Source organism: Erinaceus europaeus, chromosome 4, assembly GCF_950295315.1.
Source record: "Erinaceus europaeus chromosome 4, mEriEur2.1, whole genome shotgun sequence".
NCBI classification, from domain to species: domain Eukaryota; kingdom Metazoa; phylum Chordata; class Mammalia; order Eulipotyphla; family Erinaceidae; genus Erinaceus; species Erinaceus europaeus.
Window position 1 is genome coordinate 87,388,189 of NC_080165.1, and position 26,410 is coordinate 87,414,598.

Consider the following 26,410-nt stretch of genomic DNA (forward strand, 5'->3'; position numbering starts at 1 on the left):
AGACATGAGGCAAATTCATAATCTTGAAAATATAAAACTGTGAATAAAAAAGTGTTGTTTGCCTTTCAGATATGTGTCATAAGTTCAGAGGAGCAAGTTTTTTTCTTCTCAAACTTACTGATTTGAATCTATACCAGTGGCCAAAAAATCTTACCTTGGGTCTAGATAAGTAATAGACATTTTTTTTATAAAATAGTGGTTTAACCCATTTCTTATTGAAATGGCATGCTTTCAGTTATTTCCTACCTGTGCTACTTGCTACTGATGTGATACTCTTTTACAGAGATTTTCCATGTATATCAGTAGATCCAACATATCTTTTAATAAAGAACTTTGTTAGATAAATGATGTACATGGTAAGATTCTACAAGCCCTTTCAGTGACTTGCCCTTGCCAATAAACTGAAGAACTTGTCAGCAATATGAATTCAAGGAAATATTTGAAAAGAAACAATAACAAAAAATTCTAGTGCCTCTAGGTAAAGTAAAGGAAAAACATTTCAGTTCATAATAGTTCCAGAATTTGTGTGATAAAGCTATACTGCTATTAGAGTACTATCCTAGACAGTGAAAGTACTGTAAGCCCTATGGTTGAAAGCTTGTAAGGAAAGCTATAGTTGTACAAAAATATTGTAGACTTCCAAATTTTAAAGGCATTAAACAGTAAGGATAAACACATACTTTGCTCATTTCCTTGGATTAGGTATGATATTTCAGAAAGGTGTGCACTTTCCCCATTACACCCATCAAATTTTGAAAACTCATTTTTCAGTCTGCATGTAGTTAAAATATTTGACTAGTGTTTATTTTCTTCGGTTAATACAAATCAAAGTACTGAGTACAACTTATAGAACTTTAGTAATTTGTATATCTTATTATATTTTAGCTGAAACAAGTTGAAAGTTAAGGACTGTAACACTTTATTTTAAGAGTACATGCAACTGACAATTTAATAAGGGAAATAGTAATATATACTTTGCTTAAAAAATTGCATTATTTAAAGACCCTTAAAGCTGAGATATTCACTCATCATTCTTAAATTATTATAATCACTTTTTAGGGAGATAAAATGCTTACTGGTAATTAAGTCCCTACTATATTTTGTTCTTAAAATAAATGGTTCTCATTAAGAAATTAACCTCTATTCACAACTTCTTTATTTTTTAAGAAGCAAATTGACTAACTTATAAAAACAAGAAGTAGCCCTAAATGTAAAACTGAGACATATCATGTTAGTTTAGCAACAACCTGAGAAGTGTGTTAAATGTGTATTATTAGAAGAAAGATCCAAAAAAAATTTAAAAATGCACCGCTAAATTTGTGACATTTTCAGTCACTGCTTGAAAATTGGAGTTTTTCTCCTCTTATAACTTCCATGCCATATGCATCACAGAGCTATGTTAGATGCATGGCTATAAAAATTTGTGAGAATGGAGGCTTTTCTGGTCACAAAAGGGTTAAGTTCTTTTTGCTTTACCAGTTTCAAATTACAATGAGAAGCCTCTTCTTTCCCAGCAGGGTTGTGCTTACATTACTCTTTAGATCTCCCTTGAAGAGGGCTGGTATATTTGTGCCTGCTGGAAGTGAAATTAACAGTAAGAAGGAGAAAGGGATTGAATGGATTTATAGGAAGGCTTTCAAGTAAATTCAGGGAAACACATTTACTTGAATAGTACAACCTTGATTCTTATTTTACACTAAGGCGACACAAAAGATGTTAAAATTATCACCAAGCTGCCGGACAAATATATATTCCAACACCAAGGTGCAGATCAGCATAGATCTGTGATTCAAAAATCAGGATTTATCTTGGAAAGAGCTCAAGGGTTGAGAAGAACTCAAGAGTAAATGAAGATAACTTTGGGAACTACAGTTCAACAGAAGACCAACATTCCTTAATTCAAATACCAAAGGCCTGATTATCATAAATTCATATAGGAATGCATAGGTCATCAGATCAAATAATATTAGTCGTCTTCTGCAGCATCAATGCAGCAAAAACTCTCAACAACTGTGGATAATTGGAAGTTTGAGTTTCAGCTTTCTTAAAAATAACTACTCTTGACATATTCCAAAATATCTAAAATAGGGCAGGAAAATCAGTGAGGTTGTTATGTTCAGAAGTGTCACTGTCATGAAGAATAGGTAAATTTGTTTTTGTTTTCTTTTCTACTGAAAAAGTGTGCCTCCTAGGAACTTAGTTTTTTTTGTTTGTTTGTTTTTTAAGGACAAGAAGGACTAAAGATATCAACTTTTGCTTTTGAACCAAAATGCATCTGACTGTATTTTTGCTTAGGGGTATTGTGGGTTTCCTCTGGAGCTGCTGGGTTCTAGTGGGTTATGCAAAAGGAGGTCTGGGAGACAATCATGTTCACTCCAGTTTTATTTATAGAAGACTACGGAACCACGAAAGACGGGAAATACAAAGGGAAATTCTCTCTATCTTGGGCTTGCCTCACAGACCCAGACCATTTTCACCTGGAAAACAAGCCTCCTCTGCACCTCTCTTTATGCTGGACCTATACAATGCTATGGCTAATGAAGAAAATCCTGAAGAGTCAGAATACTCAGTGAGGGTATCCCTGGCAGGAGAAACAAGAGGAACAAGAAAGGGATACCCAGCCTCTCCCAATGGGTATCCTCGTCGTATACAGTTGTCGCGGACTCCTCTGACCACCCAAAGTCCTCCTTTAGCCAGCCTTCATGATACCAACTTTCTGAATGATGCTGACATGGTCATGAGTTTTGTCAATTTAGGTATGTTGCTCAGTTATTTGTTTATCTCTGTTATTACTCAGTGGAAATTTTCCTAATGGTAGTTACCTGGTAGGTGGTCATATTTATATAAAATCGTTTTATATAATTCTCCTCTGGAGCTTCTGCTTCCTTTCCTTCACTGATGCAATATAAGATTTTGCCTTAGGCTACAAATTCATATGTACATATTAATGTGAACATCTAAAATTAAATACTTGTGATTTGGATTGAATTGGTTATTTTCAGATCTTGTTAAATGGTTAGATATATGAATAAATAGGTAGTGGTTCACACACAAAAAAGAGAATTTAAAAGGATAGCTATCCTATGGAAAAAATTTAATAGTACTTTTAAATAAAGTATTTTTAAATGAGAATATAGGAGTGAAATTATAACCATCTCATTGTTTAGTTATGTAAAAACTTGTAGGTATATGTTTACTTATGGGCTATGTAAAAGTAGAGGCAGGTACTGTGAAATATTGATATGAAATTAAGATAAAATCATACTGTAAAAAATTACTATCAATGAATTTCAAGAAGAAATTTTGAAATTTTATAAAGAAATGTTTTAGGGAAATTCTAATTTAATCTTAAAATATATCATTTTCTCAGAAGGAAGATGGTCTTTACCTATCTAAATTTTCCCTTTTGCTTGAGGTAAAAATAAAAAAGATACTTTATTTAGCAACATTGTTAGAGAATAATTTTAAATATTATGTTTTTCTCGGTGAAAGTTCTTTTGAATAATTAACAATATTAGATGCTCAATTAGTGCTCAATATTTTATCTTACAGTAGTACTGAATGTACCAATGAGTTTTTACAGGGGTTAAAAATGTTATTTGCAACATTTTGGTAGGCTAAAGATGAAATACACTATCTTGATATTAAAAAGTAGCAGGTATATTTAAAATTTGAAAGTTTTATTTGCAATTTTACTTTAAATAATTGAGAATATTTTCATTTAATGACTTCATTAAATGTGCTTTAAAAATTCAGTCCACTTGGAGTTAAACTTGCTTTATTATATTCTTAATTAAAAGGTAGATGAGATCCTCATATATGAAAGCTTTTTATAGCACAGTTCTTAATATGACCTGTGAATTTTTCCTTAGCAATCCTAACTTGAAAGATACGGTGTGCAATGAATCAGTATTTCACATTTCTAGACAAAAAAAAATTGTTCAATATTAAGTTTTAGTTAGTCATCATTGATTTCTCCAGTCAGGTGTCCAAGAAACCCATTTTCCTGCCTTTAATGAGCAGATTTACTTGAGATTGTTAAGGCATTAAAATATAGATTAATGCTAAACTATCTAGCCTTTTCCTACTATAAGTGACTTACAAATGGTACATTTTTGTTTGTAGCATTTTTCTCAAGTTTAATTAACGTTAATACCTTAAATTGGTTTCAATATGTTAAAAACTACAGTCTAATATGATCCATATATTCATAAAATACATCACTGAAAAATCTGCTAAGGATATTTAAAATATAACAGATAGTAAAAACTACAAATAGTAGTTTTAGATTTAAAAGTTCAGTTTAGTGATGAATCTGTCCTAACAATATGCTTTATTGTAACTGAATACTTTGTCCATTCACAGAAAAATTTGATCTTTAGAAGATAATTATAATACTTGAACATAGGTGTATTATTTTTATAAATACATATAGAATAAGAAAGTCAAAAATATTGAAAAAGTTTTATTCAATGATTTCTAAAACAACTTCCATCACTAGTGTTTATATTTTGAATCAATGGACTTTTTGATTGTAATAACAAAGCAACTTAATAAATATGTTATAAAATAAAATTATTAATTTTACCATACAACACAATATTGAATATAAATCTCCAGAGGAAAAAAAAATCAGTCATCTCTTTTTACCTTACATGAACTTTTTCTATCTGTGATTTATCCTTATTATGTTTTTCCATACTACAGCGTTTTTTATTTAATACTTCCAAACTAAATGGTTCACATAAAATTACTGGCAAGTTGACTTTAATACTAAGTGAGGTTTTCCTGCTAGTCTCTGAGGAAATATGAACCACAATTTTATTTTATTGTCTTTAAACTTTTCTTTCTAATATATCTAAATCTTACAAACAATCATGAGTTAGTGAAAACTTTAACTTTTGTATTTATTCCATAGCAAAATAGGTCAAGTTATACTGAGAAGAGATAGAGATATGATGTCATTATTAACTAAGTTAGAATTTCATTGTACCTTACTGTCCCATTCATCAATACATGTTATCTGCAACTTAACACACATTTTTATGAGACTCAACAGGATTGTATTTTATTTTGTTGGTATCTTAAAAGATACATTTGTTGAGTATAAGGGTAAATGGTCAAATTAGTAATAGATAAAAGATTGGAGAAAGTTTCCTGGATATTTAAGTATGTGGAAAGTATCTGTTGACATTTTCTATAAGATGGATTATACAAAAAGATGTAGTAACATCTTTTAAAAATACTTGCATTAATCATTTTTCAAACCAAAATAATAGATTTTCTACAGTTACTTAGTCATTCAGAAATACTATTCTTCAACATAAAATTTTGATCAAGTACAGTTTTAGAATCTCAGTTTAAAATAATTTATTTAAAAACTTATGGTAAAATTAATTTTGTGTTCAGAAGTGGTAGAGTAAAATTTAGTAAAAGAAACACAATATAGATAAATGACCTTAAGGTGAGTGTAAATAACTTTGACACCACACATAATTTTTATCTGTAAATTATTTGATTTTGCTCACAATGAAAAAACATATATTCATTACTAAATGTGGGAAGAGAAACTTCATTCTACTTTATTCTTTGACCAAGTTTTGTCAGTTTCATTACATGTAATATTTATAGTTGACTACTCTGTTGTCTATAAAAACCTGATTATCAGTGGAGTTTTTGCTTAGCTATTACCACATTATTTTGTTAGTTACAAAAATATATTGATGGTAAGTTCTTACAATCATTTCTTTTCAAAAAGTGTTGATGGTTAGGTTATATATTACGAACATGAAAGGATAATTAATTAATTAATTTGCTATATTTAAGGTATATCTATCTCTTTTTTACATAAAGATAAACTTGCAGTGCATTCTGGAGGTCTTTAAAATCCTATTTTTATTCGATTACTTGATGATATAAATAAAATGACATACATTGTAGCTTTCAGTTAACATAAGAAACAGACTTTTGTCTACATCTGTATTTCTTAAGAAAAATTTTTTGTTTATTAATGACTTATTTCACTGATCAATGAGTTTGGAGTCAAATATTTTGTAGAATTTACTAGAATTTATCTTAAGCATGTAAGAATATATTTCCAATACTGAAAATGTTTAAATGTAATAATCTGTGATATTTTATACCAATATTTTTAGCATTTTAATATGTGAAGCAGCAAAATAGTGCTTTCAAATACAAAATTAACTCTTCTTCCATTATTATGTCGAATCATTGAACTCTTGGTACTGGAAAAAAAATCTTTCTTGACAGATTTGAAAGATAGCAATGATATTTACTATTGTTTTAGGTTGAGACACATGCCCAATGGAAAGGAATTTATATACAAATTTACCTACAGATGCTTATCTATGTAGTCTCTCCAACAGGGCTATTAACACTTGTGTAACATAAACACACTTATAATCCCATGCAAGATTTCTTTTCTTTCTTTTTTTTTTTTTAAGGTAGGATGGATGAGATAGGAGAAATATAACTACAAAATCAGTATAGTACATATTCATGGATTATGCCTGGGATCACAAATGCTAGTATTGGGTAACACAACATTCTTTAAAACATTTAACTTTGGAAGAGAAAAGAAGTTGATAAGACTGGAGACCTCTATCTCTCCTTTTCAACAACCTTTGGCATTCAGAAAACTAACCAAAGGGATTTTTGTTCTCCACTGAAACTATTTCACTGTCAAATGATGGGCTTTGCTACAGAGACAGTTACAATTAGAGCTTCATTAAAATATTATTTTGCATGTGTTAATAATCATACTCAAATAACTACTTTAAAAAGTACTAAGAAATGCCACTGGAAATAAAGTAGAATAGATAATTTAATAGATAGAAAGATTTGGGACTACTTAACCTCCAGCTCCTTCCCTTGCATTTTTCAATTTTTCAAAAACATCGCCTTACCCTTTTTCCTCATATTTTATTTTCCTTTGGCCTTTCCTCTTTAATTCTATGGTCTCTCTAGCCCCAGGCTCTCTTGGCACCCCTCTTCATACTGCCCCCACCCTTCCTGGGGTCTGCCTTTAGTCCTAGTTTCTTCATAGCTGCAGGCTTAGATTAGCTGAAAATCAATTAGTTACAGCTTGATCATTTAGGTACAGTCTCCTGCTTTCTCTCTAGTTAAGAAGGAAAAGGTTATGAAGTGCCAATTGCAGCCTCCACCCATCAGGAGAAAAGCTCCCCAGGGCATCAGAACTGCTCTGGCTGTTGGCATCCCCTATAATTGTTTTCTTTGCCACCCCATTCTTCTTCTTCTTTTTTTTTTTTTTTTTTTAAAAAAACCTCTTCACTTCCCTGAGGATTCCATTGACAGAGTTTAATTGTTTTTGCCTTTACTATTTTATAACATAATAAAAATTTAGTGAGAAAGTTAAGGGAAAAGAAAAAGGCATTACTGAACAAAAGCAGCACTAATAAAAAATGCAATACATTTTAGTTTGTAAAATGTCTTCGTATATAGTGTTTTATTTAATGTTCATGTGAAATCTATGGACAAATCATTTCCCATTCTAAGTTGGCAAAACATGATGAAAGAGGATAAAGAGATCAAGGTTTATTGTTAGAAGCAAAAAACAGTAAGGACAAGAAAGAGAAAGACATAAAACGTTTTTAGAAAGCACTTGAAAAATCAAAAGAAAGAAAGCACTTGAAAGAATGAAAATGAATGAAATGGGTAGTTAAAGGCTAGTCTTTTTGGGTTGTGCAGGTGGAAGATGTATTAGGAAATCCTCAAGTCTACTTCATACTGACACAGCAGCTAATTCAACATCTCCAACCATATCACCTCCAAACAAGGGGAAACCCTTTCATCCTTATACACTAAAATACCAAAGTAGGGAAGGGAAGAGGGGACTTCGTGTGTGTGTGTGTGTGTGTGTGTGTGTGTGTGTGTGTACAAGGAACATACAGACAGGCTAGTCTCATTCATAGTCATAAATAATGTAGTAGCTCAGCTTGAAAAGACCACAGGTTAAAGTAAGAGGCTTCCTTGACGCACAGAGAGGGTCTGAGATCAGAGGAGTCACTGAAAAGGTTGAAGTGAAACAATGAATTCCTTGTTCTAAGTAATATTTATGAGTGCTTCTTTGCACCTTAAGTTCATATTTTATTGGTTGGGCTGTGGGACTTCCCTGTTTGCTCATCTTCTTAAAATAATAGCGTTGGCTAAGATACCCTTTAAAACATACCAGTCAACACTGACAACTGGTTTATTTATTTTGAAGGAAAGGAGATCTGTTGTCATTTTGATGTCATACTGGAGTATTTAAAATCTAACTATAGATCCTAACATTATGACAATAAGATAAGAAAAAATTATGGGAGGATCCACCTGCCTTTTTTTCTGAGCTGTTTACAAGAATTCATGTAGCCAAGTATAACCTATGATTTGTTGTATTATTTTTGTCTAAATTATTGCAGTAAAATAATCTAAAAAAAGTTAGAAACAAATGTATTAAGGTAGTACACGTTTAAAATGAGAAAAATGTTAATTTGTATATCAGTAAGAAGAATCTTTATGATTGTGGTTGAAAAGGAAACATCAACAACCATCTATAAACAAAGAAACTGTGAATCTACTAATAGAAGGTAGTGATTTACATAATTAGGGAAAAAGTTTTAGAAACCAAAACTTGTTATAGAGTTAAAAAGTTTGGTTGATATAGAAATTAAGCTAGAAATGCGTTTATCTTCATTTTCATTTTGAAGACAGTAAAAATTCCCTATCTACACAATAATATACCCTTTCACGGAGAATAAGTATCTGCACTTATCTGCACAGAAGAAACAATGTTGTCTTTTGGAAATAACCAAATCTTATTATTTAATGCACTGTGTTAAAAGCACCATCATTGATGCTGAGAAGATTGAGCTAATCAAATGCAATTTTAAGCACAGTATTTGGAATAAGGTGACCTCAATAAAGGGAAATTTGTATCTAATACTTGTGCCATATTTGGAAGGAATTGCTAAATAATTTGTGGAGTTCATTGCAAAATGACGTTATAGAGCACCTTGTTAAAAATTTTAAGAATTTAATGATAATGATAGAATAAACACAGGGACCTTTTGAATGCAGGACTCTGATAACTATATAGGTTACATATCAGGGCAGCTGTTCTTACATTTTTGATTTCTTGTTATAATGAAAGATATTTTGTCCTCTTTTTTTTATCTTTAGTGGTATATCAAGATATTAGAAAGAGACATCGTACACAAATTAGATTATTAAGTAGACTTTAAGTATTGTTATAGTTTTTATAATGCTGTGAACAGGTTTTTTTTGTGTGTGTTTTTTTCTTCTCTTCCTCCTTTTTCTTGTCTTTCCTTTCCTTTCTTTGTTTTATTCCTTCTTTCTTTCTCTTTTTTGTGTCTTTTTTTTTTTAAATGGAGAAATAGAGACAGCAGGTTCACTAATTCTGGAGGCAAAGTCAAGTATAAGGGAAATCAAAGGAAAAGTACTGGGGAAACTCTGGCCTCTGTGAGGAAGTATTTCATGTAGCCAACCTGTAGGTATTCAGCAGTAAATAGATAAATAATAAATAAATACTCAGATCAAACTTTTCTGTCCCATATACATATTATTGGTGGGGACCACAAAAATCAGCAAAGTAGAGGGTAGATCTTATGGAAAAAACTGAAAATACCCAACACAAGTGGGTAAATGAATTTTGGATGTATAGTCAATAATAGTTTCAGATACATTTCAGTTTCAATTCAAATTATACCTATATATGTCAACATTTGCCATAGTTAATTTATGATATGCTTTTAAAGATACTTAGTTTATGAAGTAAAAATGTGACCAAAATATGATATACTGTTAAATGTTTAAATTGTACATAGACAATCAGTTTCATTTGATACATTTAAACTGTTTTATTCAAATAGAAATTTTAAAAAATCCCTATTAAAATCCAGGGAGAAGTAGCATCTTCAGATTACAATACTAGCAGTAGACTACAATTGTCAATAAAAAAATATCTGGATAGGAAGGAACAGTGTAGATGTATGCAAATACATTGATCAACTATGGAGAACAATATTTGTTCAACTTTAGACTTGCTCATTGTAAATTAGTGTCATCTTCATTTAAATGACTAATGACTGTGTTGAACTTCTGAAATTCTGAGTGAGATCATATTATATTCTCTAGTTAATGCAGCTGGGAGAAATAGTGGTAGGATGATGTTAATTGAAATTACTTTTTTTTCTTCTTCTTTGTTACCTTTACTTTCCTCTGGCAAAGTTCCTGTGACTCATAGAGGCAAAGTTTAGTGGAGGAGCAGGTATGTCTGCTATTTTGTTCTCATAAATAACTAACCACTAAGCCTTGAGGCCAGAGCTGTCCCCCTGCCCTTTAATCACAGATAAGCTTTGAGTAGAACAACTCTTTCCAGTATAATCTACATTCCCCTTCAAAGTCCCTAATAATGGTAATTTTAACCTGATGTTGCTTCTGTAATTTTCAAATACAAGAAAGAGAGAGTTCAACTTGGAAATTGTATAGGGCTCATTCAAAGTAAACTTGATGCTCTGCGATGGGAGATTTCTATAGTGTGCTAGAAGTGAAGGTCATCCATTAGATAGTCCTAAGGTTAATGTTTTATAGATATTTTCTTTGTTCAAAGTAAAGAGGGATTTGTTCTTTAAATATAACAGTAGTATTTAAGTGTAAAAGATTTAGTCTCAGATTGAATGAATGCCAGCTTTGCATAACCAGCTGCACTTTCTTAAACAGATGATTCCATTGCTTCCTTATCTGTAAAGTGTAGATCACAATACAGATCTATAGTTAGGATATAATGAAGTAATACTATATAGATCTTTATGTTTACATGAGGATCCTCATGTAAACATCTGCTAGAATCTTCATAAATCTATGACATCCTAATATTTGAGATCTACACCAAATTTTGTCAGATACTTTGCTTAAATTGTGTAACATCAGGCAAATGACTTTTTCCTCTATCCCCTACCCCCAAGACAAAACAAAAACCCTTGAATTTTATTCACTCTATTTTCTTTTTCTATTTTTTTTTAAAGATTTTATTTATTTATTAATGAGAAACATAGAAGGAGAGAGAAAGAGCCAGAAATCACTCTGGTACATATGCGGCTGGGGATTGAACTCAGGACCTCATGCTTGAGAGTCCAGTACTTTATCCACTGCACCACCTCCCGGACTACTTATTGACTCTATTTTCAAGTTACTCTGTTGATGAACTCTTTTTTCTCATCAGTATGTCCTAAATTAGTTTAAGTCTGTGACCAAGCCTTTAGGAAACCATGAGCCTTCTCTTTGAGTGCTCAAAAGCAACATCTTTCTGTGATGTGCTGCTGAAAAGTGTTTTTTAATATATTTGGTTAGATTCCTAAAATGAATCCATGATTTTAACTCGTTTCAGATATTACCTGTTCCCTGTCCTTGCTTGTTATAGAGGAGAAATTAATTGTTGGTCAAAGTAATAACACACATTTGAGAAGATATTTGGTTGTGAAGACATGACACTCTAAAAGATCCTTTGAAAGGAGGATCTCTTGGAAGGCAGCTTTGCTCACCACCACAAAGTGCTTATCCTCTTAAGCCAACTTTTTTGGGGGGAGTGGGTGAATGGGAGGGGGGATGATGGTGGTGAATTTTGAAAAATATTGATTCATGATGAAAATCTTGGTGAATATACTGTTAAACTCTGAGTAGGAAATCATTTAACCCTTGAGCATTTTGTATTGTTTGTATCATGTTTAAGTATAGAATTTTCCAATTTGATACTATCTTCATAACTATTACTATCGTTATTATTACTTCGTTTCTATTGAATGCTATTTGGTCTTAAGTATACTAACTTTTCTAGATTTTACATTTTTTTCCCTTTAGACAACAGTCAGATCTTTTCACAAGTAGTTTTCTCTTATGGCTTGAGGCCAGATGAGAATTTGTGGGTTTGATTCAAAATTTACACAAAAATCTATATATGAACTGTGAGATTGTACTGAATCTTCTGCTTAAGGTACCCTTCTTACCAAATATTCGTTACATTGGTTTTCAATCTTTTTTTTTTTGTAGTTATTGTCATTGTTATTGATGTCGTCCTTGCTGGATAGAACAGAGAGAAATGGAGAGAGGAAGGGAAGACAGAGAGGGGGAGAGAAAGATAGACACATGCAGACCTGCTTCACTGCCTGTGGAAGCGACGCCCCTGCAGGTGGGGGAGCCGGGGGCTTATCGGGATCCTTTCCTGGGTCCTTGCTCTTTGCGCCACCTGCGTTTAACCTGCTGCACTACCGCCAACTCTGGGTTTTCAATGTCTTTTAATATGAGGCTGGACGACTAGCTTGCTGTAGGGAGCTTGCATTGCCATACGCACAACACAGGTTGAAGTCTCAGTACCTTATGGGAGGTGCTATGCTTTTGGAGGAAACTGAAGCTGTGGTCTCTGTTTCTCTGTCTCTCTCTCTATTTCTTTGAGTGGCAAAAAAATGTTCTAGAAGTGAAGTCACACACGAGCAAGACCTTGGCTTCTCAAAAACAAAACACGCACACATATGTAGTGTATTTAATTGGGAAATATGCATTTTTGTTTTTAATTTGTAGCATACTTAAACCATTAAGATGATAATTACTGAATTTTTGTTGTGATAAAGTTACTAACTAAATTTGGAAACCAAGTACTGACATAATCAAATCAACATTTAGATTTCTTAAGTTCTCTACTGTCATATAAAAAATGGTCTATAATTATCTACTTTAAGAAGTAATTTATCAGAGGCCGGGCGGTTGCACAGCAGATGAAGTGCATGGCACGAAGTGACCAGCTTAAGGATCCTGGTTTGAACCCAGGCTCCCCACCTGCAGGGGGTCTCTTCATAGGAGGTGAAGCAGGTCTGCAGGTGTATGTGTCTCTTCCCCTCCTCTCTTGATTTCTCTCTGTCCTATCCAACAACAGTAACAATAATAACAATAAAATCTTTAGTTCAAACGCCAAAGAACAATTTGAAATCAAGTTTCAGTAAAGCATAGGGCCTCTGTAAGAACTCTGCTCCTGTCGTTGCAACTAATATGACACCTTTTGTGATTTTAAAGGAACGTCCTAGAATGAAGATTTACATTTTGTGCAGGATGCTTACTACACATTCCAAAGCAAAAGTAATACTTTACCACTCATTATTTATGTGTGCTGTATTCAAGAAATAAAGGTAGAAACCTCATCTAATTAAAAAAAAAAAAAAGGTGTTTATCTGTTTCTTTCTCCATTGTCTGCTAAAAAGGTTGTGTTCATTTTCTCCATTAAAAATGATTTGTTTGGGGTTTGATGCTTTTAGTGGGTACAATTTCTCCTCTTTTTGCGATGTTTACAAAACACATACCACCACTTAGGTCCATCATGCTCCCTCAAAGCCCATTCACTTCTTCCTCCTTCCCAAATTCTTTTTCTACTGAACATGATGGGGGGTTTGGTTAGTATGAGTCTATGGAAACTTGTTTTACAGAAGAAGAAAATTCCAAAAATTGTTATAAGGATCTATTTGAAATATTGTGTTGAATCTATTGATATAGTTAAGATATTTGACATTAGGCAATTATTACTTCAAGTTCATTGGTGAGAAAAAAAATGGACCGATATTCAATGTAGGGTATTTTAAATGAAAAAAAAAAAAAAAACTTCTTGGGAGCACAACTAGGTGCTGGCTTAAAGCAATTGAGATTTATTACATCTCAGAGAATGGTATATTTTAAATACAGCAAAATAGGCAATTATTAGCAGTGGTAAGACTAGGCCAAGCCCAAGACTCCAAAAGTAGTTACCAGATTTCTGCTATACTTGTACACATCCTAGGAAAAGCAGACATGTTGGGGCCTGGGGGAACCAAGCCCTGGTATGGAGAGGGAGCAGAGTACTTCCAATTTCTGGCCGTTTGGAAGTTAAATAACTTGGTTAATAACTTGGTTTATGTAAGTCTATCAGCCTGACCTCAACCATATGCTAATTATGTTCTCACAGTTCAGCCTCAGCTGTATGCTAATCAATTCCCAAAGTACTATTCACTGGCTGTGTCACAGCAGTAGGGCAGAAGAAATCTCTCACCTATAAATATGTCTCTGGTAAAGGTTAATTGCAAAGCTAGATTCCTTGAGGTGGAATGAAGATTTCTTTCAGATAAGGATATTCTAGGGGAGAAACAATCAAAAGAGAAAGCGGAACTTGATTTGCATGCCTTTGTCTTGCATCTTTCATTGGTAAACATCCTAACATCCTACTTTGCTAAACCTTTCTAACTTACCCTCCCTTAATTAAACAAACAAAAAGATTATGTGTAGGACAAAATAGAGTTCCTTCCCTCATGTTTGCCGGAGATATTAATAACATGTTATTAATAATTTTTCTTATGTACAAACTATTGTATTCACTGTCAAATATAAAACATTAATCCCCCAATAAAAGGGAAAAAATTAAAAAACATTTTTCTTTGGTTCTTTTAATTAATCTGCCCTGAGCTGATTTGTCCAGCCTCTAAATAACACAGAATACAAAATTATTTCTTTCCACTATTTTTATTTTTTAATTTTACTCATTTATTAGATAGAAACAGAGAAAAATTGAGATAGAGAGGGAGAGACAGAGAGACACCTGTAGCCCTGCTTCACCACTCATGAAGCTTTCCCCCTGCAGGTGGGGACCAGGGACTTGAATCCAGATCCTTACACATTGTAATGTGTGCACTTCACTAGGTGTGCCACCACCTGGCACCTCTTTCCTCTTTGTTATCTACAACTGATGTACTCTTTACTTAACTATTTACATAACTAATATGGCGGGAACAGGTGGTGGTACACACATTACAGTGTGCTATGATCCAGGTTCAAGTCCCTAGTCCCCACCTGTGGGGGGAAAGCTTCACAAGTTGTGAAGCTGTGGCTGCAGGTCTCTCTTTCTCTCTTAATCGCCTCCTCTTCTTTCAATTTCTCTCTGTCTCTATCCAATAACTAATAAATATTTAAAAAATTACATAATAATATGACAAAAATGAAGATCTAAGTATGCTGGTACAACAGCCCATTTATTGGTATAGATTTATCAACTCATATCAATAAAACACCAAATCATCAAAGTGAAATAATAAACCTAAAGATTAAGACATCTTATGCTTTCTACTCTATTGGAAATTCACTGTTTTCTCAGCTGTTATAATATGTTAGATAGTATACAAATACATGTGTATATTATGTATGTATGTATGTATTGTCCAGGCTTCGTTGTTCCTGTCACCTTTTATAGGAAGTAAGAGACAGAGGGAGAAAGGGAAAGTTGGCAGGGCTCTAGGTGAGCTATCATGCTGTTTTACTAGTACCATTATAGTGCTAACATATTTAATTCTCACAAAAGTATTCGATTTTATAGATGAGAAAGTCAGAACCTGAGATATCAAGTAATTTGTGGCCAAAGTCTTATTTCTTGTAACTGGAAGAACTGGATGCAGATGTCAAGCTATTCACTGCTATTTTATGTTGCCTTTATAAATGCTTTTTGCAAAGGGTCTTGTTGGGACTCTATTTGAACTCTAGTTCTTTATATTTTTGAAACAAATTATGTATTGAACTTGGATTTTCTTTCTTTCGTTCTTTCTATTTTTTTTTTTCATCACTGGGGCCTCACTGCTCCTAATAAACACTTTTTCCAAGTATAGGTAGAGGACTAGAGGAAAAAGCAAGAAAGCTTTCTTGGGTGCAGTTGAGGCTGAGCTTAAACTTAGTCTGTGCATATGAAAAAGTAGTTGCAGTAGAGTCAGCTAGATCTGTGTTGATACCACCACTAAAAGACAGACTTGGAATAAGTTGCAGTAACATTTGGCAAACTAGCAAGAAGCAGAATATAAAAGTTGCAAATAGTTACTGACCTCTGAAGTAGTGACTGGAGATTGGAATAAATTAATAGTGAGCTCATTTGGGTGCTGGAAAACTGCCAAACTACTGGGCAGTATAGGTGGCCACACAAGTAGGGCTGGCCTGTAGATAAATATGACATTAGTGCTTTTCCCCAGTTTTTTATTTTTTATTTTTTATCCAACCCTGGATCAGTCACTGACTCTCATGGGAAATCTCCTAAAGTGGAAGTTTGGATGTAGAACCATCTACAAGGTACAAGTTAGGAAATTCCTGCTGTTGCATATACAAACTCTGGCCTCTGTTTCATTCTGCTAGTTGGAGTTGAAATTTCCTCTGTGTTCTATATAACAGAACACTCCATATTTGATGCACAGCTCTTGATATGTAGAAGCTACAACCCTAATCTTTTGCATGCATAAAGTGAGTTTTCTTTTCACTAAGCTCAGTCATTATCCCTTTACCACATAAAAGCGAAATGGATCGTTTCTCCTCAAGTATCTTATGAGTTAAAGGCTAAGGCCTTGAGTTAATTATGAATTTTTTCTTTAAGAGAACATTTTTTGAGACAAAAATATTTTTCAAAGGAAAATGCTAAAGTACATGAAGTCAACTTTTAACACCAAGGAAAAAAAATTCAAAAATCAGATATTTTTGCTAACACACTGGCTTTTACTTAAATGAGAAACAACCAATAGACAGCTGCAATATACATTTGAGTTATATATATATATATAACTCAAATATATATATATAGTTATATATATATATATAGTTATATATATATATAACTATATATATATATATAGTTATATATATATATAGTTATATATATATATATATATATATACTGTGACCTGCTGCTTTGTAAAAATTTCACTTTCTTTTTTTCTTTTCCCTCTATTACCTATCTCTCCCCATATTCCTACCTAGTCTTTCCACAATTTGACTGTAATACAGGGAGAAGTATAAAGGATTCAGTATCTGGTTTCTATTAGACTGAGCGGTACTTAGGAATTCAGATGACAAATTATAACTTATAAATGAGACATAATCATTCAATTTTAATTTAGAGAGCTTCAGTTATATATACTAACTATAGCTCATCCTTAGTCATAGTTACTTAATTTTCTTGGGCACTACCAATTATTTACTCTATTTAATCAGAGTTTTTGTCAGTAATTCCTGAACTGTTTGTCACTAAGAACTTTTGTACATCTTACTAAAAGGTGTTATTTGACATTTTATAATCAGACATATTTGTACTATGCAGAAAAAGAGTGATTAAGTGGGTGTTTATACTCGAAGGCTTAGTGTGACAACTTGTTATCCTAATAAGCATTTTGACCTTGTGAGGAGGGTATGGTTTATGTGGCATTTATATCCATATTGAACTCTGGAGCTCTCCTAACAGAGCATTGTGGCTACTTAATATTACAGGGAACTCACTGTAAGAAACATCTTCCATGTGGGAATATTATTTTGTAAGTTATTTTAGAGACATAGCAAGAAGAGTATAATCTAATTTGTCTTCATTATAGTCACTGATTATCCAAAATTAAAAAGAAGCAGAAAGAATTATTTATATAATTTCCAAATATATTGTGACAGGGTGTATGACAAAGAAAGATGTAGTAATTGGATAGGCAACAATAAAACGATGTTTATATAAATGATAATGCTATTTGACTAGAATGTTATTACTACTAAAGTATGCAAATGAACAAATGAGAGAAGTTATATACATAATGGAAAGAAAAGTCTTATATTAAAAGAATTTTTTCTGTGTTACAAATTACCAGGTCCCATCCTAGTTACTCAAATTTATAAGCACTGTCTAGAATCAATGGTTGTCATTTTATTTATCTCCTTCCATTGAGGTTAGCCTGTTTTCATCATCTTGACTTTGGAAAAGTATCTGGTCATGACTATTTTTGTTTTGGTTAAATCTGATCTATAAATCATAGTTTGCTATTGCACATATTCTTTATCTTATCTTAGTAACTATACTTTGAAATATTTTGATCATAATAACTTTAAGTTTTAAAACCTTATCCTAGTATAGAATTTTTTAAGTCACATAGGCAACACAAATCCAAATTTAAGTATAATAGTGTGCTAACAGCAAAAAAAACTCTACTAATGTGAAAATCAAATTGTCAGGTAAATAGATACATTCTGAATTAAGGAAGAAGGTATAAGCAGAAGACAATAGAGGTTACATGTTTTATAATGGCAGGTCAAGGATTCAAGGTATAATAGATGATATGGAACAGAGCAAGTCACTATGTTTATGAACTATATAAAACTTAACAAAGCTCCAACATTGCCAAATCTTTCTATGAAAAGTAGTAAAATAACATTATTAAAAAAAGATGGTGAAAGTATAGTAAAAATTGCTAGAAAAAATGAATATGAAATCTTACCATAGAATTAAAACTATATAACAGAGAACACATACTATACTACCCACACAAATGTAAAGCAATGATATACTTGAGTAATACATTTGTTAAAACTTTGTTGGCATACCTGGAGGCTTCACTTTGAAACATGTATTCAATTGTATAGTGCATATATAGGGTGGGGGAGATAGAATAATATTTATGCAAATAAACTTTCACGCCTTGTACAACAAAGCTGCCAGGTTCAGTTATCTGTACCCCATCATAAGCTGGAACTGAAGAGAGTTCTGGTATAAAAAATAGTACATATATATATATATGTATATATATATATATATAGAGAGAGAGAGACTTTAAGAATCACCTCTAATTTTAGTTTGAAATCTATTAAGATGTCACAAGATTCCTTTTTTATTTAAGATTTTATTTTATATATACTATTTTTCTTCTTTTTTCTTTTTTTAATTTTACTTATAAAAAGGAAACACTGACAAAAACCACAGGATAAGAGGGGCACAACTCCGCACAATTCCCACCACCAGAACTCCGTATCCCATCCCCTCCCTTGATAGCTTTCCTATTCTTTAACCCTCTGGGAGTATGGACCCAAGGTCATTGTGGGATGCAGAAGGTGAAAGGTCTGGCTTCTGTAATTGCTTTCCTGCTGAACATGGTCATTGACTGGTTGATCCATACTCCCAGCCTGTCTCCCTCTTTCCCTAGTGGGGCAGGGTTCTGGGGTATTGGAGCTCGCTCCAGGATATTTTAGTGGGGTTGTCTGTCCAGGGAATTCTGGTAGGCATACTGGTAGCATCTGGAACCTGGTGGCTGAAAAAAGAGTTAACATACAAAGCCAAACAAATTGTTGAGCAATCATGGACCTAAAGGCTGGAATAGTGCAGAGGAAGAGTTGGGGCGGGGGGGGGGGGGGGGGGCGGGAGGTCTCTGTTTTATAGATAGCTAGTAGGTATATTTTAGTTATATTCCAAAGGGCCTGTGGCTTTACTATTTTTTCTTTTTTTTTTTTTATCCTGAAACTGAAATCTGATATGCAGGTGGATCCAAGTTATTGTCTGGGGAGATGATGTCATGGCTGGAAATAGGACTATGAAGCTGGATCAGGGAACAGAGTAGCTCCCAAATATACTAGTTTTCTTTAGATGTACTCAGTTGCTATGGAAATATTGACTGAAGTTGTTAATATATTGAAAATTTTAATGAGATGGCAAGTGAGAAATATGGTAGATGACACTGATAATTATTAAAGTAACTATAATTTTACTCATGCGTAATACTATTAACTATATTAATTTATAATTAATTTTTCCAAAGACTTGGAGATTATCTTTAAGGGTTCAGGTTTCAGGATATAACACTAACTAAGAGGTGTTATTAAACAATAACAAAAAGAAAATGCTATATAAATTGGCCCAGAATGCAAATAACAAAATGGCAAACATTAATTTTTCTCAAATCTCTGTAAAGGCATATGAAGAAGAGAGTTTTTAGCATGGTAGAAGCCTTAATTAGAATTACTTGTAAATCAAGATCAACAATTCTATGATACTGCTCAAATCTATCTTATCTATCTATCTATCTATCATCTCCTCCTTCCATCTCAGTTTCTCTCTGTCTCTATCCAATAAATTAATAAGTAAAATATTAAAAACAAAATCTTAAATAAAAAAGCAATTTTGTGACATCTTAATCGACTTGCAAACTGAAATTTGGGGTGATTTTTAAAGTCACTCATTTTTATAATTTAAATTTAATCCCAGACACAAAACATGATTTAGTAATGAGGAGCCTGTTAATTCAACAAATTACATAGTGATGCAAATGTGGTGGACAGGTGAATCAGTAGGTAGAATGCAGGGCTTATATGTGTGAAGCTGTGGGTTTAATCCCTGGTATACCAGATGCATGAAAGAACAATGCTCTGATTTCTGGACTCTCTCTTTAAGTCATAAAATAAATAAATCATTAAAAATTAATTATAAACAAACTACAAAAACATAATATTTTAAAAATTATTTAATTGGGGATTAATGGTTTACAGTCAACAGTAAAATACAGTAGTTTGTACATGCATAACATTTCTACATAACAATACAACCCCCACTAGGTCCTCCACTGCTAACTCTCTCCCTTACCCCAGAGTCTTTTACTTTGGTGCAATACACCAACTCCAGTTCAAGTTCTGTTTAGAGTTTTCCCTTCTGTTCTTGTTTTTCAATTTCTGCCTATGAGTGAGATCATTCCATATTCATCCCTTTGTTTCTGATTTATCTCACTTAAAATGAAGTCTTGAGACTCCATCCAAGATGGGGTAAAGAAATTGAATTCACCATGAATCTGAGACTTTGGAGCCTAAGGAATAAGAGTCTTTTTGCATAACCATTATGCTATCTACCCCTGTTGACATTTATTAGTTTTTCACACAACAATTCAATGCCCCCTAGGTCGTCCTCCATCATGTTCCAGGAACTGAACCCTCCCTTCCTCCCCCACAGTCCTTTACTTTGGTGCAATACACCAGACCCAGTCCAAGTTCTGCTTTGTGTTTATTGTTTTTTTGTAATTTTATTCATTTCATTGAAGATGCCTTCAAAATTTAGATGGAAAGGAATTCTGCCAATATTTTCCTCTAAGTATTTTATAGTTTCTGGTCTAACATCCCAGGTGTGTTGAAATCCCCTACTATTATTGTGTTGCTGTTAATATATTGCTGTAGCCCTTTCAGTAGATGTTTGATGTATTTAGATGATTCTAGATGTATTTAGATCAAGACCTCTTGATTGACAGATCCTCTGAGCATTAAGTAATGTCCATCCCTATCTTTTAAAATTTTATTTATTTTAAGATCTATTGTGTCAGACTGAGAATGTGTCAGCTGTCCCTGTTCTTTTTTGTGGTCCATTGCCTATGTATGTTTTCCATCCTTTCTCTTTGAGTCTGTGTTTGTCTTGTTGAGTTAAATGGGATTCTTGCAGACAGCATATGGTTGTGTTGTGTTTTCTGATACATCTTCCTATTCTGTGCCTTTTAATAGGTGAATTCAGGCCATTAACATTTGTTGATATTATAGAATGGATATCTTTTAATGTCATTATTCTAAAATTTTTAGAGAGTTCTTATATATGGCATGTTTATGATGCTGTGATTATTTATGAGACCTTTCAAAACTTCATGCAGGGCAGGCTCAGTGATTGATTCCTTCAACTGTTGCTTGTCTGAGAAGGTTTTTGTTCCTCCATCTAGTCTGAATGACAGTCTAGCAGGATACAGTAGTCTTGGTTGAAATCCTTTCTTTTCTTTCTTTTTTTTTTTTTAGTATTTATTCATTCATTTTCCCTTTTGTTGCCCTTGTTGTTTTTTATTGTTGTTGTAGTTATTATTGTTGTTATTGATGTCATCGTTGTTGGTTAGGACAGAGAGAAATGGAGAGAGGAGGGGAAGACAGAAAGAGGGAGAGAAAGATAGACACCTGTAGACCTGCTTCACTGCCTGTGAAGTGACTCCGTTGCAGATAGGGAGCTGGGGGCTCAAACCTGGATCCTTCAGCAGGTCCTTGCGCTTTGCACCACATGCGCTTAACCCACTGTGCTACTGCCCAACTCCCGAAAGCCTTTCTAATTGAGCACTCGATATCTTACCATTCTATTCTGGCCTGTAGTGTGTGTGTGTGGAGAAATCTGTTGCTAATCTTATGGGTTTTCCTCTGTAAGTGACTCTTTGCAGTGTTCAAGGTCCTTTCTTTATCCTTATTTCTTTTCATTCTAAATATAATGTGTCTTGGTGTCTTTAAGTCTGTTTGGGACCCTCTGACCTTCTTGAACCCTTATTTCTTGTATCTTGTCTAGTGTAGGGAAGTTCTCAGCTATTATGTCCTATAAATGATTTCTTCCCCTCTCTTTCATTCTTCCTCTGGCAAGCCAATAATATGTGTATTAATTCTTTTGAAGTCATCCCATATATCACTGTTGTTTTCAGTATCTGTCAATCTCTTTTTGAGATCTCTTACTTCTTTCTTAGTTGTCTCTAATGCATCCTCAATCCTGCTAATTCTGTTTTCTGCCTCACTTATTCTTGTCTCTCTCCCCTCTGTTGTTTTCTGTAGCTCAGCCATTTTGTTACCCTATTCTGATACTGTATTAGCTTGTTCATCTAGTTGTGCTCTTAGCTCAGCTATTTCAGCTTTCAGCCTCTAATTACCTCCAGATAGTGTTTTCTTTTGGAGTTTCATGTGCTGTTTCCCCATTTCTGGTGACAGTTCTTTCAAACTCTTTCCTCACTCTTGTGACTAATACCTCAATTAGTGTCTGGATCTTGTTCTCAAGACTCTTTGGGAGGGGTATCTGGGATTTTGTCCTGGTCTATTTCTCCAATGTTTCTTCTTGGTTAACCATTGTATATGGTGTGTTATCAGGTCCCATTCTCAGTACCATTCAATCCACTAGTCACACTTGTCTAGACTGACTTGTGTCTGACTGGGGAAAGTAGAGCAATGCAACTACTGCTACTATGCTGGTTATTGATGGCCAGCAGGTGGTGCTATTGTGATCTTTAGGCTTTTCTTGTCTGCAAGGCTGAGTGGTTGCTTTGTACTGTCCCATGGTCACCAATGCTCTGTTTCACACTGTGTCTTTGACTTAAATTTAAAAAGCCAATAACCACTGAGTCAAAGATTGAGAGATTTTAAGCCCCTTTCTTTTTTCTTCTGGCACTGTGAACAATCTTTACTGTTTGCTGTGCTAAAAAAAAAATTGCCAAAATGGCACAGCTCAGTGCTGTGCTGCCCAGAGCTCTGATCTGACTGTGCTGTTCTTCAACCCAAGCTCCTTTTTGCTCCAACCACATGCAAGCACCCACCTGAGGCTGCAGATTTTCAGCTGTAGATGATGATTTCAGTTGGGTCTCTTGTTGTATTTATTTGTTGTTTTGGGAGAAGAGACAATTAGATTCCATGGCCATGCCTCCTGGAAGTCAAAGTATATAATCTTAATGATGGTCTATGTAGGATGTTAGATGTTCAAAACAGATCAGTTTTGTACCTCCATTCTCTTTGTGTCAAGTGTATCCTCAATAATAATCATTAAATCATTTCAGTAAAATAAAGACAGTTAAAGAAACACTGAAATCTTCTTTAGCAAGTGACATATAATACATATATTCACACAAAATATACATATAATGCAATTAAAATAAAAAGTACTTACAATAAGAAAGAAGTACTAGAACAAGACAGTTAAGCTACCTTAATGTTTTAGGTTGATATAAAAATTAAAAAATACTAATCAATCACATGATGCTACTTAAATATTTAAGAATCATTACTGAATTTTTGTTTTCATAGTTTATGGACATTTGTCAGTGATTTTGGTAAAAAATTCTATATTTTTCCTTAGTAGAAATATACTCATATTTTTCCAGTTTTTCTTTATTTATACTTGATCAAAGAGTACTAGTTACCATTGTTATCACTATTTATTTTGAGATATGTTTTTCATGTGTAGCAATAGGGATACAAATAAAAAGTAATGCTTAACTGTTAAGATAAATTTGTAGAGACTCATGAAACTTCAATTTCAACATTATTAAAATTGCAATACAAGTTTTTTTTGCATATATGTCACATGTCTAGTCACTTTTCAAACACTTTCACATTAGAAATTTCCTCTCTAAAATAGTATCGTGGAAATACACAAAGATTCTATTGTATTTGGTAAAAATATCTATGGTCTGTGATGACTAAATTGTTAAATAAACTTTGTGTGATTTTTTTTTTATCTACAAGTCACATCCTACTTATTCCTGCATTAAATAACAATAGTACAGTGATTACAAAGAAAAAATAAAACTAGATTTATGCTTTTACCCACGTCCATTAGAGGTAACTATATAAACAGTTCTCCACATTAATATCCAAAGAATATAATACATACCAATGGGTAAACAATACAAATGTGTTTGTCTGAAACAGGCATATGTTATTAAAATGCAAAAGTAGGAACAGACATATTTTTGAGCTTCAATCAACACAAATATTTTTTCTAGGTGTAGTAATTTATCTCTGACTCTTTGGAATTACTGATATTAAAAAGTAGAATGTGTTTTATCATTGTCTTTAATGAATCATTTTCTTGGATTTTTTTAATTGCCTACATAGTGTATCAGTGATATTATTAGAAAATTAATGAGGGAGTCGGGCTGTAGTGCAGCGGGTTAAGCGCAGGTGGCGCAAAGCACAAGGACCAGCATAAGGATCCCGGTTCGAACCCCGGCTCCTCACCTGCAGGGGAGTCTCTTCACAGGCGGTGAAGCAGGTCTGCAGGTGTCTATCTTTCTGTCCCCCTCTCTATCTTCCCCTCCTCTCTCCGTTTCTCTCTGTCCTATCCAACAACGACGACAACAACAATAATAACTACAACAATAAAAACAACAAGGGCAACAAAAGGGAATAAATAAATAAAATAAAATATTAAAAAAAATAAAATTAATGATAAACAATAAAATTGAGTTTCCTATCCTGTTATAGGAGAGATAACTTGAAAACTATTTTATCCACCTTCTGCATCCCACAATAACCTTTTGTCCATACTCCCAGAGGGATAAAGAATAGCAACGCTATCAGAGGAGGGGATGGGATAGGGAGATCTGGTGGTGGGAACTGTGTGGAGTTGTACCTCTCTTGTACTATGGTTTTTGTTAATGTCTCCTTTTTTAAATAAATAGAAAAGAAAACTATTTTAATTCTTTTAATTTCTTTATTGGGGGATTAATGTTTTACATTTGGCTGTAAATACAATAGTTTGTACATGCATAATATGTATCAGTTTTCCACATAACAAGACAACCCCCACTAAATCCTCTGTCATCCTTTTGGACCTTATTCTTCCCTCCACCCACCCCAGAGTCTTTTACTTTGGGGCAATACACCAACTCCAGTTCAGGTTCTGCTTGTGGAAAAACATTTTACTTACATAGTAAAATTTATTAGTAACCAACAGCACAAAAGTTTAACACTAACATCCTGTTAAAAAAAAATACAATAGATAAATAGGAAGCCAAATGTTAAATCACAGTTGCAAAGAAAGTGGTTTTTATCACCACTGATAATTAATGTATGTTTTTATTGTCTGAAAATTGAAGATCTCACTTTACACAGCTGACATTATTGCAGGCTTCAGAAATCAGCTAAAAGGGTACTGAAAATAAGTTGGTTTGGCTAATTAAGCAGGTATAAAACTGAAATAAAATCTCATGTTTTCTTGAATGTAAATAACTGAAAATATAGTGAATAAAGCAAACAATATTGCAGAAAAGTCTTCCCAATAACATATGATGTAGATTATTAGAATTTTGTCAAATAAAAAGTTACAATTTAATGAATTAGGAAATGGAGACTTTTAAAATTCATCCTGAGGGTTTACAATACAGTTATTGACACACTGGTAAAATTTCTCATCTCACTGTAATAGGTGTCTGCAAAACACTTTGACACCCAGCTTAGGTTCTTTTCTATCACCATATACCAGGACCCTAACCCTCCCCTTCCCTGCCCCCTCCCTTGAGCCTGTTCCCTTGTTGCACTCTTTCCCCAGAATCCTTTGCTTTGTTGCAATATACCAACCCCAATTTAAGTTTTACTTTGTAGCCCCTCCTTTTTATTGTTATTAATTTACTTATCAGATAAAAAGTATTGACAAGACCATAGGATAAGAGGGGTACAATTCCACACAATTCCCATCATCAGAGTTCTGTATCCCATCCCCTCCATTGGAAGATTTCCTAGTTTTTATCCCCTTGGGAGCATGGGCCCAGGGTCATGGGGTGCAGAAAGTAGAGGGTCTGGCTTCTGTAATTGCTTCTCTGCTGAAAATAGGTGTTGGCAGGTGGACCCATACTCCCAGCCTGTCCGTATCTTTCCCTAGTGAGGCAAAGCTCTAGAGAGGTGGGGGTGGTTCCCTTTTTTGTTCCAGTTTCTTCAGTTCCACCTACAAGTGAAAGCCTCACCTTATTTATTTATTTATTGGATAGAGACAACCAGAAAGTGAGAGGGAAGGGGGTGGTAGAGAGTGGGAGAGACAGAGACCCCTGCA

General features: G+C 33.5%; 1 protein-coding gene across 1 annotated transcript in view; it reads left to right on the forward strand.

The window, feature by feature from the left end:
- The first annotated feature begins 1,532 nt into the window (after positions 1-1,532).
- The window catches only part of BMP5 (bone morphogenetic protein 5), a 133,847-nt gene continuing 108,969 nt past the window's right edge, over positions 1,533-26,410 (forward strand). The window contains exon 1 of the mRNA XM_007516491.2: positions 1,533-2,756. Coding sequence (XP_007516553.1) covers positions 2,270-2,756 — 487 coding nt within the window. The 5' untranslated portion in view covers positions 1,533-2,269. The remainder of the gene's footprint in view (positions 2,757-26,410) is intronic.